General features: G+C 61.6%; 2 protein-coding genes across 2 annotated transcripts in view; both read left to right on the top strand.

Moving 5' to 3' along the window:
• Positions 1 to 200: 200 nt before the first annotated feature.
• On the top strand, positions 201 to 13,378 carry LOC133217522 (copine-5-like). The gene is made up of 21 exons (XM_061363091.1): positions 201 to 320; positions 2,454 to 2,494; positions 2,573 to 2,619; positions 3,294 to 3,397; positions 4,170 to 4,209; positions 4,290 to 4,366; positions 4,452 to 4,511; positions 4,583 to 4,646; positions 4,839 to 4,942; positions 5,667 to 5,771; positions 7,481 to 7,522; positions 7,602 to 7,677; positions 7,876 to 7,929; positions 9,194 to 9,255; positions 9,413 to 9,459; positions 9,533 to 9,714; positions 10,365 to 10,492; positions 11,388 to 11,490; positions 12,432 to 12,489; positions 12,575 to 12,648; positions 13,210 to 13,378. The coding sequence occupies exons 1-21, from the start codon at positions 244 to 246 to the stop codon at positions 13,363 to 13,365; spliced, it is 1,701 nt and encodes a 566-aa protein (XP_061219075.1). The 5' UTR covers positions 201 to 243; the 3' UTR covers positions 13,366 to 13,378.
• Positions 3,010 to 13,462, top strand: part of SYPL2 (synaptophysin like 2) — a 40,923-nt gene continuing 30,470 nt past the window's right edge. The window contains exon 1 of the mRNA XM_061363092.1: positions 3,010 to 3,013. The gene's annotated coding sequence lies outside the window, so the exon portion shown is untranslated. The remainder of the gene's footprint in view (positions 3,014 to 13,462) is intronic.

The raw sequence follows: 13,462 nt of genomic DNA, 5'->3' as shown, positions 1-13,462 counted from the left end.
GGAGGTACTGGTGGCTACTGGGAGCTAATGGGGGGCTACTGGGGATTACTGGTGGCTACTGGGAGGTACTGGTGGCTCCTGGTTCTACCTGGGGGTCTGCTGGGTGTCACCGGGAGCCAATGGGAGCCAATGGGCGGTACCGAGGGGCTGCAGGGAGCCAATGGGCGCTGCCGGGGCGGTACCGAGGGGCTGGAGCGGGGCCGGTGCCGGTGCCGGTGCCCGGAGCGGGACGCGGCGCGCGCCATGGCGGGGCTGGGGAGCCCCGAGAGTGGGAGCGACCCCGGGGCGGGCACGCGCGTGGAGCTCACGGTGTCCTGCAGGTACCGGGGGGGGGAGCGGGGAACAGCGGGGGCGGGGAACAGCCGGGGGGGGGGAGAGCGGGGGCAGTGGGGGGTAATGGGGGGAGTGGGAGCAGTGGGGGGCAGTGGGAAGCACGGGGGGGCACTTGGAGCATTGGGAAGCACGGGGGGCACTGGAAGCACTGGGAAGCACGGGAGGGCACTGGGAGCACTGGGGGGCACTGGGAGCACTGGGAAGCACGGGGGGGCACTGGGAGCATTGGGGGGAGCTGGGAGCACTGGGAAGCACTGGGGGGCACGGGGGGGCACTGGGAGCATTGGGAAGCACGGGGGGGCACTGGAAGCACTGGGAAGCACGGGAGGGCACTGGGAGCACTGGGGGACACTGGGAGCACTGGGAAGCACGGGGGGGCACTGGGAGCATTGGGGGGCACTGGGAGCACTGGGAAGCACTGGGGGGCACGGGGGGGCACTGGGAGCATTGGGAAGCACGAGGGGGCACTGGGAGCACTGGGAAGCACGGGGGGCACTGGGAGCACTGGGGTGCAAAGGGGGGAGTGGGGGATACTGGGGGCACTGGGGTGCAATGGGAAGCACAGGGGAGCACTGGGAGGAATGGGGGGTACTGGGGACACTGAGATGCAATGGGGGAGTGGGGGGTACTGGGGACACTGAGGTGTAATGGGAGCACTGGGAAGCACTGGGGGGTAATGGGGGGAGTAGGAACAATTCGTGGCAATGGGAAGAAGGGGGGGCACTGGGAGCACTGGGGTGCAATGGGGGGCAGTGGGGGCACTGGGAAGCATGGGGGCAATGGATGGGAGCAGTGGTAAGCACGGGGGGGGCACTGGGAGCAGTGGGAAGCACGGGGGAGTGCACTGGAAGCAGTGGGAAGCACGGGGGAGGGCACTGGGAGCACTGGTGTGCAATGGGGGAGTGGGGGCACTGGGAAGCACGGGGGCAATGGACGGGAGCAGTGGTAAACATGGGGGGGGCACTGGGAACAGTGGTAAGCACAGGGGAGGGCACTGGGAGCACTGGTGTGCAATGGGGGCACTGGAAGGTTCTGGAGACACAGGTGCAGTGGGAGCACTGGGAAGCAGGGGGGTCAATGGGGGGAATGGGGGTACTGGGGACACTGGGGTGCAATGGGGGGCACTGGGAAGCAGGGAGGGACCTGGGTCCTGTGAGCTGGGGGCAGTGGGGAGAGTGGAGAACACTGGGGGATGCACTGGGGCAAATGGGGGGCTCTAGGGAGGGCACTTGGGGCAGGGGGGAGCACTGGGGAAAGCAACGGGAGGAATGGGGAGCACTGGGGGGCAGTGGGAAGGAGGAAGGGGCACTGGGGACAGGGGGTGCATGGAGGTGGCACCCCAAGGGTTGGGTTATGGGGGTGTCCCTGGTCCCCGGCCACATTGGTTCCCCCCCCCCCCCGCAATGCTCCGGGTGCCCCCCCCAAGGAGCTCCTGTGGATGCTCCCATTGCTTCCCAGTGGGACCAGAGTGAATCCTGCAGTGGGGGGGGAACAAGGAGCAGGGACCCCCCCCCCAACTGCACCCCCGGTACACAGCATGCACCCGACATGGGGTACCATGGTTGTGATACCCCGACACGTGTCACCGTGGCTGTGACACCCCGACACGTGTGACACCCCGACACGTGTCACCATGGATGTGACACCCCGACACGTGTCACCATGGATGTGACACCCCGACACGTGTCGCCATGGATGTGACACCCCGACACGTGTGACACCCCGACACGTGTCACCATGGATGTGACACCCCAACACGTGTGACACCCCGACACTTGTCACCATGGCTGTGACACCCCGACACGCGTCACCATGGATGTGACAGCCCAACACGTGTGACACCCCGACACTTGTCACCATGGCTGTGACACCCCGACACGCGTCACCATGGATGTGACAGCCCAACACGTGTGACACCCCGACACGTGTCACCATGGATGTGACACCCCGACACGTGTCGCCATGGCTGTGACACCCCGACACGTGTCACCATGGATGTGACACCCCGACACGTGTCACCATGGCTGTGACACCCCGACATGGGATGCACCCAGCTGGGACCCCCCAGCATGGAGCATGGACCCGTCCAACCCCGCACTCTCCCTGTGCCATTCCCACAGGCAGCTCCTGGACAAGGACACCTTCTCCAAGTCGGACCCACGTGAGTGCTGGGGGGGCCGGGGGTGTTGGGGGTCACGGTGCCCCCCCTCCATCCCAACCCTCTGCTTGCTCCCCCCAGTTTGTGTCCTGTACATCCAGCGCCCTGGCAGCAGGCAGTGGTTGGAGGTGAGTGGAGGGATGGATGGATGGATGATGGATGGATGATGGATGGATGGATGGATGGATGGATGGATGATAGAGGGATGGATGGATGGATAAAGGATGATGGATGGATGGATGGATGATGGGTAGTGGACAGCTGGCACTGCCAATCACATGTTGGGGTGCCAGCCAGCTGGCCTATCATGAGCATGTTGAGGTCATGACCAATCGGCATGTTGGGGTGCTGGCCAACTAGCCAATCAACATGTTGGGTTGCCAGTCGCTTAATCAATCACCAGTGAGTAATCAGCTTGCTGGGGTGCTAGCCAACCAGCTTTCTGGGGTGCAGCCATCCAGCCAATCCGCACGCTGGGGTTCCTATTGGGGTGCTGTGCAGCTGACCAATCAGCTGCCAGCGGGCAGGCAGGCAGCCAATGAGCTCTCAGCCTGGCTGTGCTCATGGAGGGGACACTCGGGGACACCCCCGGTGCCGCGGGCCCCCCCCGCTGCCTCCCGCCCCCCCCGCAGGCTGTAATTAAGGCTCCTGTTAATTGCGGGCTCCGGGCAGAGGGGGCGGGCAGGGCACGGGGCCGGCCCCAATGGGGACAAAGGGGCACCTGGGCCCTCCTGCCCCTGGCACACGTGGTTCGGCCCCAGCTCCGTCCCCCTCTGTGCCCCCCCCCCCCCGTGTACCCCAGTTTGGCCGCACCGAGGTCATCGATAACTCCCTGAACCCCGACTTCCTGCACAAGTTCGTCCTCGACTACTTCTTTGAGGAGAAGCAGAACCTGCGCTTCGACCTGTGAGTGCCCGCAGCCCGTCCAGTCACATCCCATCACATCCCTGTCCCCATCCCAATCCCTGTCCTCATCCCATCCCCATCCCATCCAGTCACATCCCATCACATCCCTATCCCCTTCCCAATCCCTGTCCTCATCCCATCCCCATCCCATCCAGTCACATCCCATCACATCCCTGTCCCCAGCCCAATCCCTGTCCCCATCCCATCCCCATCCCTGTCCCTATCCCAATCCCTGTCCTCATCTCATCCCCATCCCATCCCCATCCCGTCCAATCACATCCCTGTCCCCATCCTGTCCCATGCCATCCCCATCCCCAACCTGTTCCTATCCCATCCCATCCCCATCCCGTCCTCATCCCTGTCCCCATCCCATCCTGTCCCCATCCCTGTCTACATCCCACCCCCATCCCATCCCCATCCCGTCCCATGCCATCCCCATCCCTAACCTGTTCCTATCCCATCCCATCCTCATCCCATCCTCATCCGTGTCCCCATCCCATCCCCATCCCTCTCTACATCCCATCCCCATCCCTGTCCCCATCCCCGTCCCCATCCCCATCCCTGTCCCCATCCCATCCCTGTCCCATCCCCATCCCGTTTCCCATCCCCATCCCTGTCCCCATCCCATCCCCCTGCCTATCCCCATCCTGTCCCCATCCCATCCCATCCCCATCCTGTCCCCATCCCCACCCCATTCCCATTCCCTCCCAATCCCCATCTTGCCTCCATCCCCATCCCTATCCCCTTACCACGGTCCCCTCTCCACCCCCAGGTACGATGTGGACTCCAAGAGCCCCGACCTCTCCAAGCACGTGAGTGGGGGCCTGGCCCCGCTCCCCCATTCCCTGCGGATGGGACCGGCCCCATCCCCGTTCATCCGGTGCCTCCTCAGGACTTCCTGGGCCAAACCTTCTGCACCCTGGGGGAGATCGTGGGCTCGGCCGGGGGCCGCCTTGAGAAGCCACTGATGTGAGCCCCCCCCCACTGTGTCCCCCCCATTCCCATGGGGACCCCCCTCAATTCCCATGGGATTTATCCCAGGGTATCCCCGCAGGATGGCCGCTGCCACCGCACATTCCCGGCGCAGGAAACCAGCTCCAGCGCTCTCCAATGGGTGAGTTTGGGGGTCTCCTATTTTTGGGGATATATCCCATATAAATGGCTTATCCCCCCCCATTCCCGCAGCGGCATTCCCGGGAAGAGCTGCGGCACCATCATTGTCCTGGCCGAGGAGTTGGGCAACTGCAGGGTGAGAGCCAGCATTGGGGACAATGGGGGGGGACACCCCCATTGGGGGGGGGGGGGTTGAGCCCCCTTAGTGAGGAAGGGGATGCTCAGGGCTCCCCTATCCCATGGGGCCGGGGTCCCTGTGCCCCCCCCACCCCATCCTGCAGGGTCCCCAATGGGGTGGTACCCAATGACCCCCCACACCCCCCCCCAGGACGTGGCCACGCTGCAGTTCTGTGCCCATAAACTGGACAAGAAGGATTTCTTTGGCAAATCCGACCCTTTCCTGGTGTTCTACCGCAGCAACGAGGACGGGACGTGAGGGACCCCCCCGAACCCCATCCTGGAACACCCCAAACCCCATCCCGGGACCCCCCAAACCCCATCCTGGGATCCCCCAAATCCCATCACAGGACCCCTCCAACCCCATTCTGGGACCCCAGAATCCCATCCCGGGATCCCCCCAAACCCATCCTGAGACCCCCTGAACCCCATCCAAGGACCCCCCAACCCTGTCCCAGGATCCCCCAAACCCATCCCAGGACCCCTCCAACCCCATTCTGGGACCACCCCAAACCCATCCCAGGACCCCCAGAACCCACCCCAGGACCCCCCCAAACCCCATCCCACGACCCCCCCAAACCCCATCCCAGGACCCCCAGAACCCACCCCGGGACCCCCCCAAACCCCATCCGGGACCCCCCAAACCCCATCCCAGGACCCCTCCAACCTCATCCTGGGACCCCAAACCCCATCCCAGGACCCCCCCAACCCCATCCCAGGCCCCCCCCAGCCCCATTCCAGGACCCCCCCAACCCCATTCCAGGATCCCCCAACCCCATCCTGGGACCGCCCTAAACCGCATCGCAGGACCCCCAAAACCAACCCCAGCCCCCCCCAACCCCATCCCAGGACCCCCCCCCCCCCACTGTCCCCATGGGCAGTTCGAGCAGGGGGTGCCCCACTCCGGTCCCTATGGGGATGGGGATGGGGCTGGGGGGGTTTGGTCTCCCCCATGGGGTGACCCCGGTTGCCCCCCCAGGTTCACCATCTGCCACCGCACGGAGGTGATCCGGCAGACCCTGGCCCCGGTGTGGGCAGCGTTCGACATCCCCGTGCGAGCGCTCTGCAACGGAGACCCCGACCGGTGAGCGCCGGCGCGGCACCCAATGGTGTCCTATGGCACCCAATGGCACCCAATGGTGTCCTATGGCACCCCAATGGCACCCAATGGTGTCCTATGGCACCCAATGGCACCCAATGGCATCCCAGTGTCACCCAATGGCACCCAATGGCATCCCATGGTCACCCAATGGCACCCAATGGTGTCCTATGGCACCCAATGGCACCCAATGGTGTCCTATGGCACCCCAATGGCACCCAATGGTGTCCTATGGCACCCAATGGCACCTCAATGGCACACAATGGTGCCTTATGGCACCCCAATTGCACCCCAATGGCACCTGATGGCACCTCAATGGCACACAATGGTGCCCTATGGCACCCCAATGCCACCTCAATGGCACACAATGGTGCCCTATGGCACCCCAATGGCACATCAATGGCACCCAATGGCACCCCAATGGCACCCTATGGCACCCCAATGGCACCCAATGGCAACCAATGGCACCCCAATGGCACCCGATGGCACCCAATGGCACCCCGATGGCACCCAATGGCACCTCAATGGCACACAATGGTGCCCTATGGCAGCCCAATAGCACCCCATTGGCACCCAATGGCACCTCAATGGCACATAATGGTGCCCTATGGCACCCCGATGGAACCCAAATGGAACCCCATTGGCACCCAATGACACTCGAATGGAACCCCAATGACACCCAATGGCACCCAATGACACCCAATGGCACCTCAGTGACACCCCAATGGCACCCAATGGCAGCCAATGACACTCCAATGGCACCCCAAGACAACCAATAACAATCCCATGACAGCCAATGACATCCCAGTCACCCCAATGTCACCCTAAGACACCCAATGACAACCCCATGACAGCCAATGGCACCCAATGACATCCCAATGGCACCCCAAGACACCCAATGACAACCCCATGACAACCAATGGCACCCCAATGACACCCAATGACACCCCAGAGCCCCCCATGAGCCACCCTTTGGCTGTGGGTGTCCCCCCCCCACGCTGCGGTGTCACCTTGGTGCTGGCTCAGCATCACCAGGTGTTGCCGTGGCAACGGGGATGAGAAGAGCCTGAGGAGGAGGAAAAGGTCCCCTGGGGGTGACAGAGGAGCCCATTGGGTGACAAAGGGGCCAATGGGGTGACAAAGGGGCCCATGGGGTGACAAAGGGGCCCATGGGGTGACAAAGGAGCCCATAGGGTGACAAAGGGATCCATGGGGTGACAAAAGGGCCCATGGGGTGACAAAGGAGCCCATGGGGGTGACAAAGGAGCCTGTGGGGTGACAAAGGAGCCCATAGGGTGACAAAGGGGCCCATGGGGTGACAAAGGAGCCCACTGGGTGACAAAGGAGCCCATTGGGTGACAAAGGAGCCCATGGGGTGACAAAGGAGCCCATTGGGTGACAAAGGAGCCCATGGGGTGACAAAGGAGCCCATGGGGTGACAAAGGGACCCATGGGGTGACAAAGGAGCCCATGGGGTGACAAAGGGACCCATGGGGGTGACAAAGAAGCCCATAGGGTGACAAAGGGGCCCATGGGGTGACAAAGAAGCCCATAGGGTGACAAAGGGGCCCATGGGGTGACAAAGGAGCCCATGGGGTGACAAAGGGACCCATGGGGGTGACAAAGGAGCCCATAGGGTGACAAAGGGACCCATGGGGACCCCACTACCCCCATGGTGCCCCCATGTCCCACAGGACCATCAAGGTGGAGGTGTACGACTGGGACCGCTCTGGCAGGTGAGTCCTGGGGGTGGCAATAGGGGGGACCCCCCCCACCCCCCCCATCCAGCCCCATGGCCCCCCCCTTGACCCACAGCCACGACTTCATCGGGGAGTTCACCACCAGCTACCGGGAGCTGGCGCGGGGAGAGCGCGGCCTCAACGTGTACGAGGTGAGCAGGGGCACCCATGGGTGCCAGGGGGTACCCATGGGTGCTGTGGTGCCCATGATGTACCTATGGGTCCCTATGGGGCAGCTCCTGTCGGGCACCCCTGGGTGCTGCATCTCTGCACTGCACCCCCTTGTACCCCCCCAATGCACCTTGGGGTGCTGCAGCTCCCCCTGTGTCCGTCCCCCATCCCCCCCCAAGGTGGTGAACCCCAAGAAGAAGCTGAAGAAGAAGAAGTACCTGAACTCGGGCACGGTGAGGATGGGGTGACACAGACAGGGGGTGACGGTGACACAAGGGTGATGGTGATGACACAGGGTGATGGTGACACATGGGTGATGGTGACACAGGGATGATGGTGACACAGGGATGATGGTGACACAGACACAGGGGTGATGGTGATGGTGACACGGGGGTGATGGTGACACAGGGGTGATGGTGACACAGGGGTGATGGTGACACAGGGTGATGGTGACACAGGGATGATGGTGATGGTGACACAGGGGTAATGGTGACACAGGGATGATGGTGATGGTGACACAGGGTGATGGTGACACAGGGGTGACGGTAACACAAACACAGGGTGATGGTGACAGTGACACGGGGTGATGGTGACACAGGGGTGATGGTGACACAGGGGTGATGGTGACACAGACACAGGGGTGATGGTGACACAGGGTGATGGTGACACAGGGGTGATGGTGACACAGGGGTGATGGTGACACAGGGGTGATGGTGACACAGGGTGATGGTGACACAGGGGTGATGGTGACACAGGGATGATGGTGATGGTGACACAGGGTGATGGTGACACAGGGGTGACGGTAACACAAACACAGGGTGATGGTGACAGTGACACGGGGTGATGGTGACACAGGGGTGATGGTGACACAGGGGTGATGGTGACACAGACACAGGGGTGATGGTGATGGTGACACGGGGGTGATGGTGACACAGGGTGATGGTGACACAGGGGTGATGGTGACACAGGGGTGATGGTGACGCAGGGGTGATGGTGACGCAGGGGTGATGGTGACACAGGGTGATGGTGACACAGGGGTGATGGTGACACAGGGGTGATGGTGACACAGGGTGATGGTGACACAGGGGTGATGGTGACACAGGGGTGATGGTGACGCAGGGGTGATGGTGACACAGGGGTGATGGTGACACAGGGTGATGGTGACACAGGGGTGATGGTGACACAGGGGTGATGGTGACACAGGGTGATGGTGACACAAGGGTGATGGTGACACAGACACAGGGGTGATGGTGACACAGGGGTGATGGTGATACAAGGGTGATGGTGACACGGGTGACAGTGACACAGGGGTGATGGTGATGGTGACATGGGGGTGATGGTTACAGTGACACAGGGGTGATGGTGACGGTGACACAGGGGTGATGGTGACACAGGGTGATGGTGATGCAGGGGTGATGGTGACACAGGGGTGATGGTGATGGTGACACAGGGGTGATGGTGACACAGGGGTGATGGTGGTGACGCCGCTCCCCACAGGTGACCCTTTTGTCCTTCTCGGTGGAGTCCGACCCCAGCTTCCTGGACTACATCAGGGGCGGGTGAGCCAGAGAGGGGGGGCGCGAGGGCCCTGCCCCATCCACCCCCTATGGACCACGGGGGGTCCCCATCCCTCCCCTGTGCACTGTGGGGGTAGGGGGGGTGCAGAACTCACCCCATGGACACCCAGAACCCCCAATGGTCCCAATACCCCCCCAGGACCCAGCTCAACTTCACCGTTGCCATCGACTTCACCGCATCCAACGGTGAGGGGGGGGCTGCAACCAGGGGGTGTTAATGGGGTGTCAGGGCCCATCTGACCCCCAAAACCCCACACAGGGAACCCATCCCAACCCACGTCCCTGCACTACCTGAGCCCCTACCAGCTCAACGCCTACACCATGGCCCTCAAGGCGGTGGGGGAGATCATCCAGGACTATGACAGCGATAAGATGTTCCCAGCACTGGGCTTCGGAGCCAAGATCCCACCGGATGGGCGCGTGTCCCATGAGTTCCCATTGGTGAGGGGAGGCGGGATGCGGTGACGTCACTGGAGCCGCCGGTGATGGTGATGGTGATGGTGATGATGGTGATGGTGATGGTGATGATGGTGATGGTGATGGTGATGATGGTGATGGTGATGGTGGTGATGGTGATGGTGATGGTGATGATGGTGATGGTGATGGTGATGATGGTGATGGTGATGGTGGTGATGGTGATGGTGGTGATGGTGATGGTGATGATGGTGATGGTGATGGTGGTGATGGTGATGGTGGTGATGGTGGTGGTGGTGGTGGTGATGGTGATGGTGATGGTGGTGATGGTGATGGTGATGATGGTGATGGTGATGGTGATGATGGTGATGGTGATGGTGATGATGGTGATGGTGATGATGGTGATGGTGATGATGGTGATGGTGATGATGGTGGTGATGGTGATGGTGATGATGGTGATGGTGATGGTGATGATGGTGATGGTGATGGTGATGGTGATGGTGGTGATGATGGTGATGGTGATGATGGTGGTGATGGTGATGTGATGGTGGTGGTGATGGTGATGGTGATGATGGTGATGGTGGTGATGGTGATGGTGATGGTGATGGTGATGATGGTGATGGTGATGATGGTGATGGTGATGGTGATGGTGATGGGGGGGTATCCGTGCGCTGCAGAACGGGGATGCGGAGAACCCGGCGTGCCGCGGCATCGAGGGCGTGCTGGAGGCCTATCACCGGAGCCTGCGCCGCGTCCAGCTCTATGGGCCCACCAACTTCGCCCCTGTCGTCAACCACGTGGCGCGGTACGGGGTGAGGGTGTGGGGGATGGGATATGGGATATCGGATATTAGATATGGGGTATAGGATATAGGATATTGGATACAGGATATGGGGTGTGGGGTATCTGATATTAGATATGGGGGATGGGATGTATCCCTATATAGGATATAGGATATAGGATACAGGATATGGGGTATGGGATATGGGGTGTGGGATATAGGATATGAGGTATGGGATATAGGATACAGGATATCGAGTGTGGAGTATGGGGTGTGAGATATGGGATACAGGATATGGGGTATGGGATATAGGATAGGGGGTGTGGGGTATGGGATGTGGGACATGAGGTATGGGGTGTGGAGTATGTGGTACAGGATATGGGGTACGGGATGTGGGACATGAGATATGGGGTGTGGGGTGTGGGGTATGGGATATAGGATACAGGATATGGGGTATGGGATATAGGATACAGGATATGGAGTGTGGAGTATGGGGTGTGGGATATGGGATACAGCATATGGGGTATGGGATATAGGATATGGGGTGTGGGGTATGGGATATGGGGTATGGGATGTGGGACATGGGGTATGGGGTGTGGAGTATGGGGTATGGGATATGGGGTATGGGATGTGGGGTATGGGATATAGGATATGGGATATGGGTGTGGGATATGGGGTATGCGGTATGCAGTATGGGATATGGGGTATGTGGTTTGGGATATGGGGCATGGGGTATGGGATATGGGGTGTGGGCTATAGTATTTGGATATGGGATACAGGCTATGGGATGTGGGGTATAGGGTGTGGGATATGGGGTAAGGGACATGGGCTATGGGCTATGGGGTGTGGGTACAGGATAGGGGCTATGGGTGCTGTGCCCACCCCGGTCCCTCCCTGCCCCCTGACCGGTCGCTCCCAGTGCGGCGGCCGCGGTGCTCGATGGCTCCCAGTACTTCGTGCTCCTCATCATCACCGACGGCGTCATCTCGGACATGGCGCAGACCAAGGAGGCCATCGTCAACGTGAGGGGCTTGGGGTGCCCCCGGGGGGGGGCCCATTGAGATCCCAAGGGAAGGACACCCGGGACTGGGGTGGTCGTGGGATGTCCATTATGGGCCAGGGCATGGAGTACCCATTGTGGCTGAAGTGTCGGGTGGCCGTCATGATACCGGGATGCTCATCATGGTTCTGGGATGCCCTTCATGATCCCGGGATGCTCATCGTTATTCTGGGATGCTTATCATTATCCTGGGATGCTCATCATGGTCCCAGGATGCTCATCATTATCCTGGGATGCCCATCATGGTCCTGGGATACCCATCATGGTTCTGGGACGTTCATCATGATCCTGGGACGCCCATCATGATCCTGGGATGCTCATCGTTATCCTGGGATGCCCATCATGATCCCAGGATACCCATCATGGGTCTGGGATTCTCATCATTATCCTGGGATACCCATCATGGTCCTGGGATGCTCATCATGATCCCGGGATGCTCATCATGATCCTGGGATACCCATCATTGTCCTGCGATGCTCATCATAATCCTGGGATGCTCATCGTTATCCTGGGATGCTCATCATGATCCCAGGATACCCATCATGATCCTGGGATGCTCATCATTATCCTGGGATGCCCATCATGATCCTGGGATACCCATCATTGTCCTGGGATGCTCATTGTTATCCTGGGATGCTCATCATGATCCCAGGATGCCCATCATGGTCCTGGGATGCCCGTCATAATCCTATGATGCCCATCGTCATCCCAGGATGCCCATCATGATCCCAGGCACAGGAATCCCACCATGCCCAAGCCATGGGGCTCCCAACCCCCCTCCCCCCCCGGGGCTGATGAAGCCAATGCTGCTCTGCAAGGGGGGGGGGGGGGTCCCCACACCCCATGGATGGGTGCTGCAGGTGGGGGGGGCCCTGAGCTCAGTGTGGGTCCAACCCCCCCCAGGCCGCCGCGCTCCCCATGTCCATCATCATCGTGGGGGTCGGCCAGGCCGAGTTCGATGGTGAGTTGGGGGGGGCAGCACGGCCCATGGGGGGTTATGGGGGGGTTCATGGGGTCCCACCTGGGTGACCCCCCCCCCATCACAGCCATGGTGGAGCTGGATGGGGACGACATCCGCGTGTCCTCCCGAGGGAGGGTGGCTGAGAGGGACATCGTGCAGGTACCGCCCCCACCACTGCCCCACATCAGCCCCATTGAGAGCGGGGTGATGGGGGGGACACGGCATGGGGGGGCAGAGGGGCTTGGGGGGGAATGGACATGGGGGGGAAAGGGATGACAGGATATAATGGGGTATGGGGGGCACTGGGACATGGGGGGGAATGCTAAGGGGGGGTTCACTGAGACATGGGGAGCACTCAATGGGGGGGCACTCAGTGGGGAGCATCCATGGGGGGCACTCAATGGGGGGGCACTCAATGGGGGGACATTGAATGGAGGGGGCACTCAATGGGGAGCATCCATGGGGGGCAGTCAATGGGGGAGCACTCAATGGAGGGCACTCAGTGGGGGGCACTCAGTGGGGGGGGCACTCAATGGAGGGCACTCAGTGGGGGGCAGTCAATGGGGAGCATCCATGGGGGGGCATTCAGTGGAGGGCACTCAATGGGGGGACACTCAATGGGGAGCATCCATGGGGGGCACTCAGTGGGGGGGGGCACCCCATGTGGTGGGGGCGGGGTCTCTCCCTGTCCCTTGGCTCCCACCCCCGTCCCCCCCCCAGTTTGTGCCGTTCCGGGATCACGTGGCCGCGGGGGGGGGCGCTGTGCGCTCCATGGCGCGCCTGGCGCGGGCGGTGCTGGCCGAGGTCCCCCCCCAGCTCCTCTCCTACATGAAGGCCAAAGGGATCAGCCCCGGGCCCGCGCCCCCCCCGCAATGACCCCCCCCTCCCCTCCCCCCACCTCCCTCCTTCCCCTCCCCCCCCATTTCCCTCCATCCCCATGGATAAAGCACCAGGATCCTGCCCCTCCCCCCCC

This window comes from Neopsephotus bourkii, unplaced genomic scaffold (assembly GCF_033783945.1).
Source record: "Neopsephotus bourkii isolate Nb327-2 ecotype Australia unplaced genomic scaffold, CSIRO-AGI_Nbou_v1 NB_1139, whole genome shotgun sequence".
Classification (NCBI taxonomy): Eukaryota; Metazoa; Chordata; class Aves; order Psittaciformes; family Psittacidae; genus Neopsephotus; species Neopsephotus bourkii.
This window is presented reverse-complemented; position numbering and strand designations above follow the sequence as displayed.

Bases quoted from the DNA above. Each gene is read 5' to 3' on its own strand.
- LOC133217522 (XM_061363091.1), top strand. From the start codon at position 244: ATGGCGGGGCTGGGGAGCCCCGAGAGTGGGAGCGACCCCGGGGCGGGC. The intron at 4,367-4,451 runs GTGAGCCCCCCC...GTATCCCCGCAG, and splicing joins CGCCTTGAGAAGCCACTGAT to GATGGCCGCTGCCACCGCAC. The intron at 4,512-4,582 runs GTGAGTTTGGGG...CCATTCCCGCAG, and splicing joins GCTCCAGCGCTCTCCAATGG to CGGCATTCCCGGGAAGAGCT.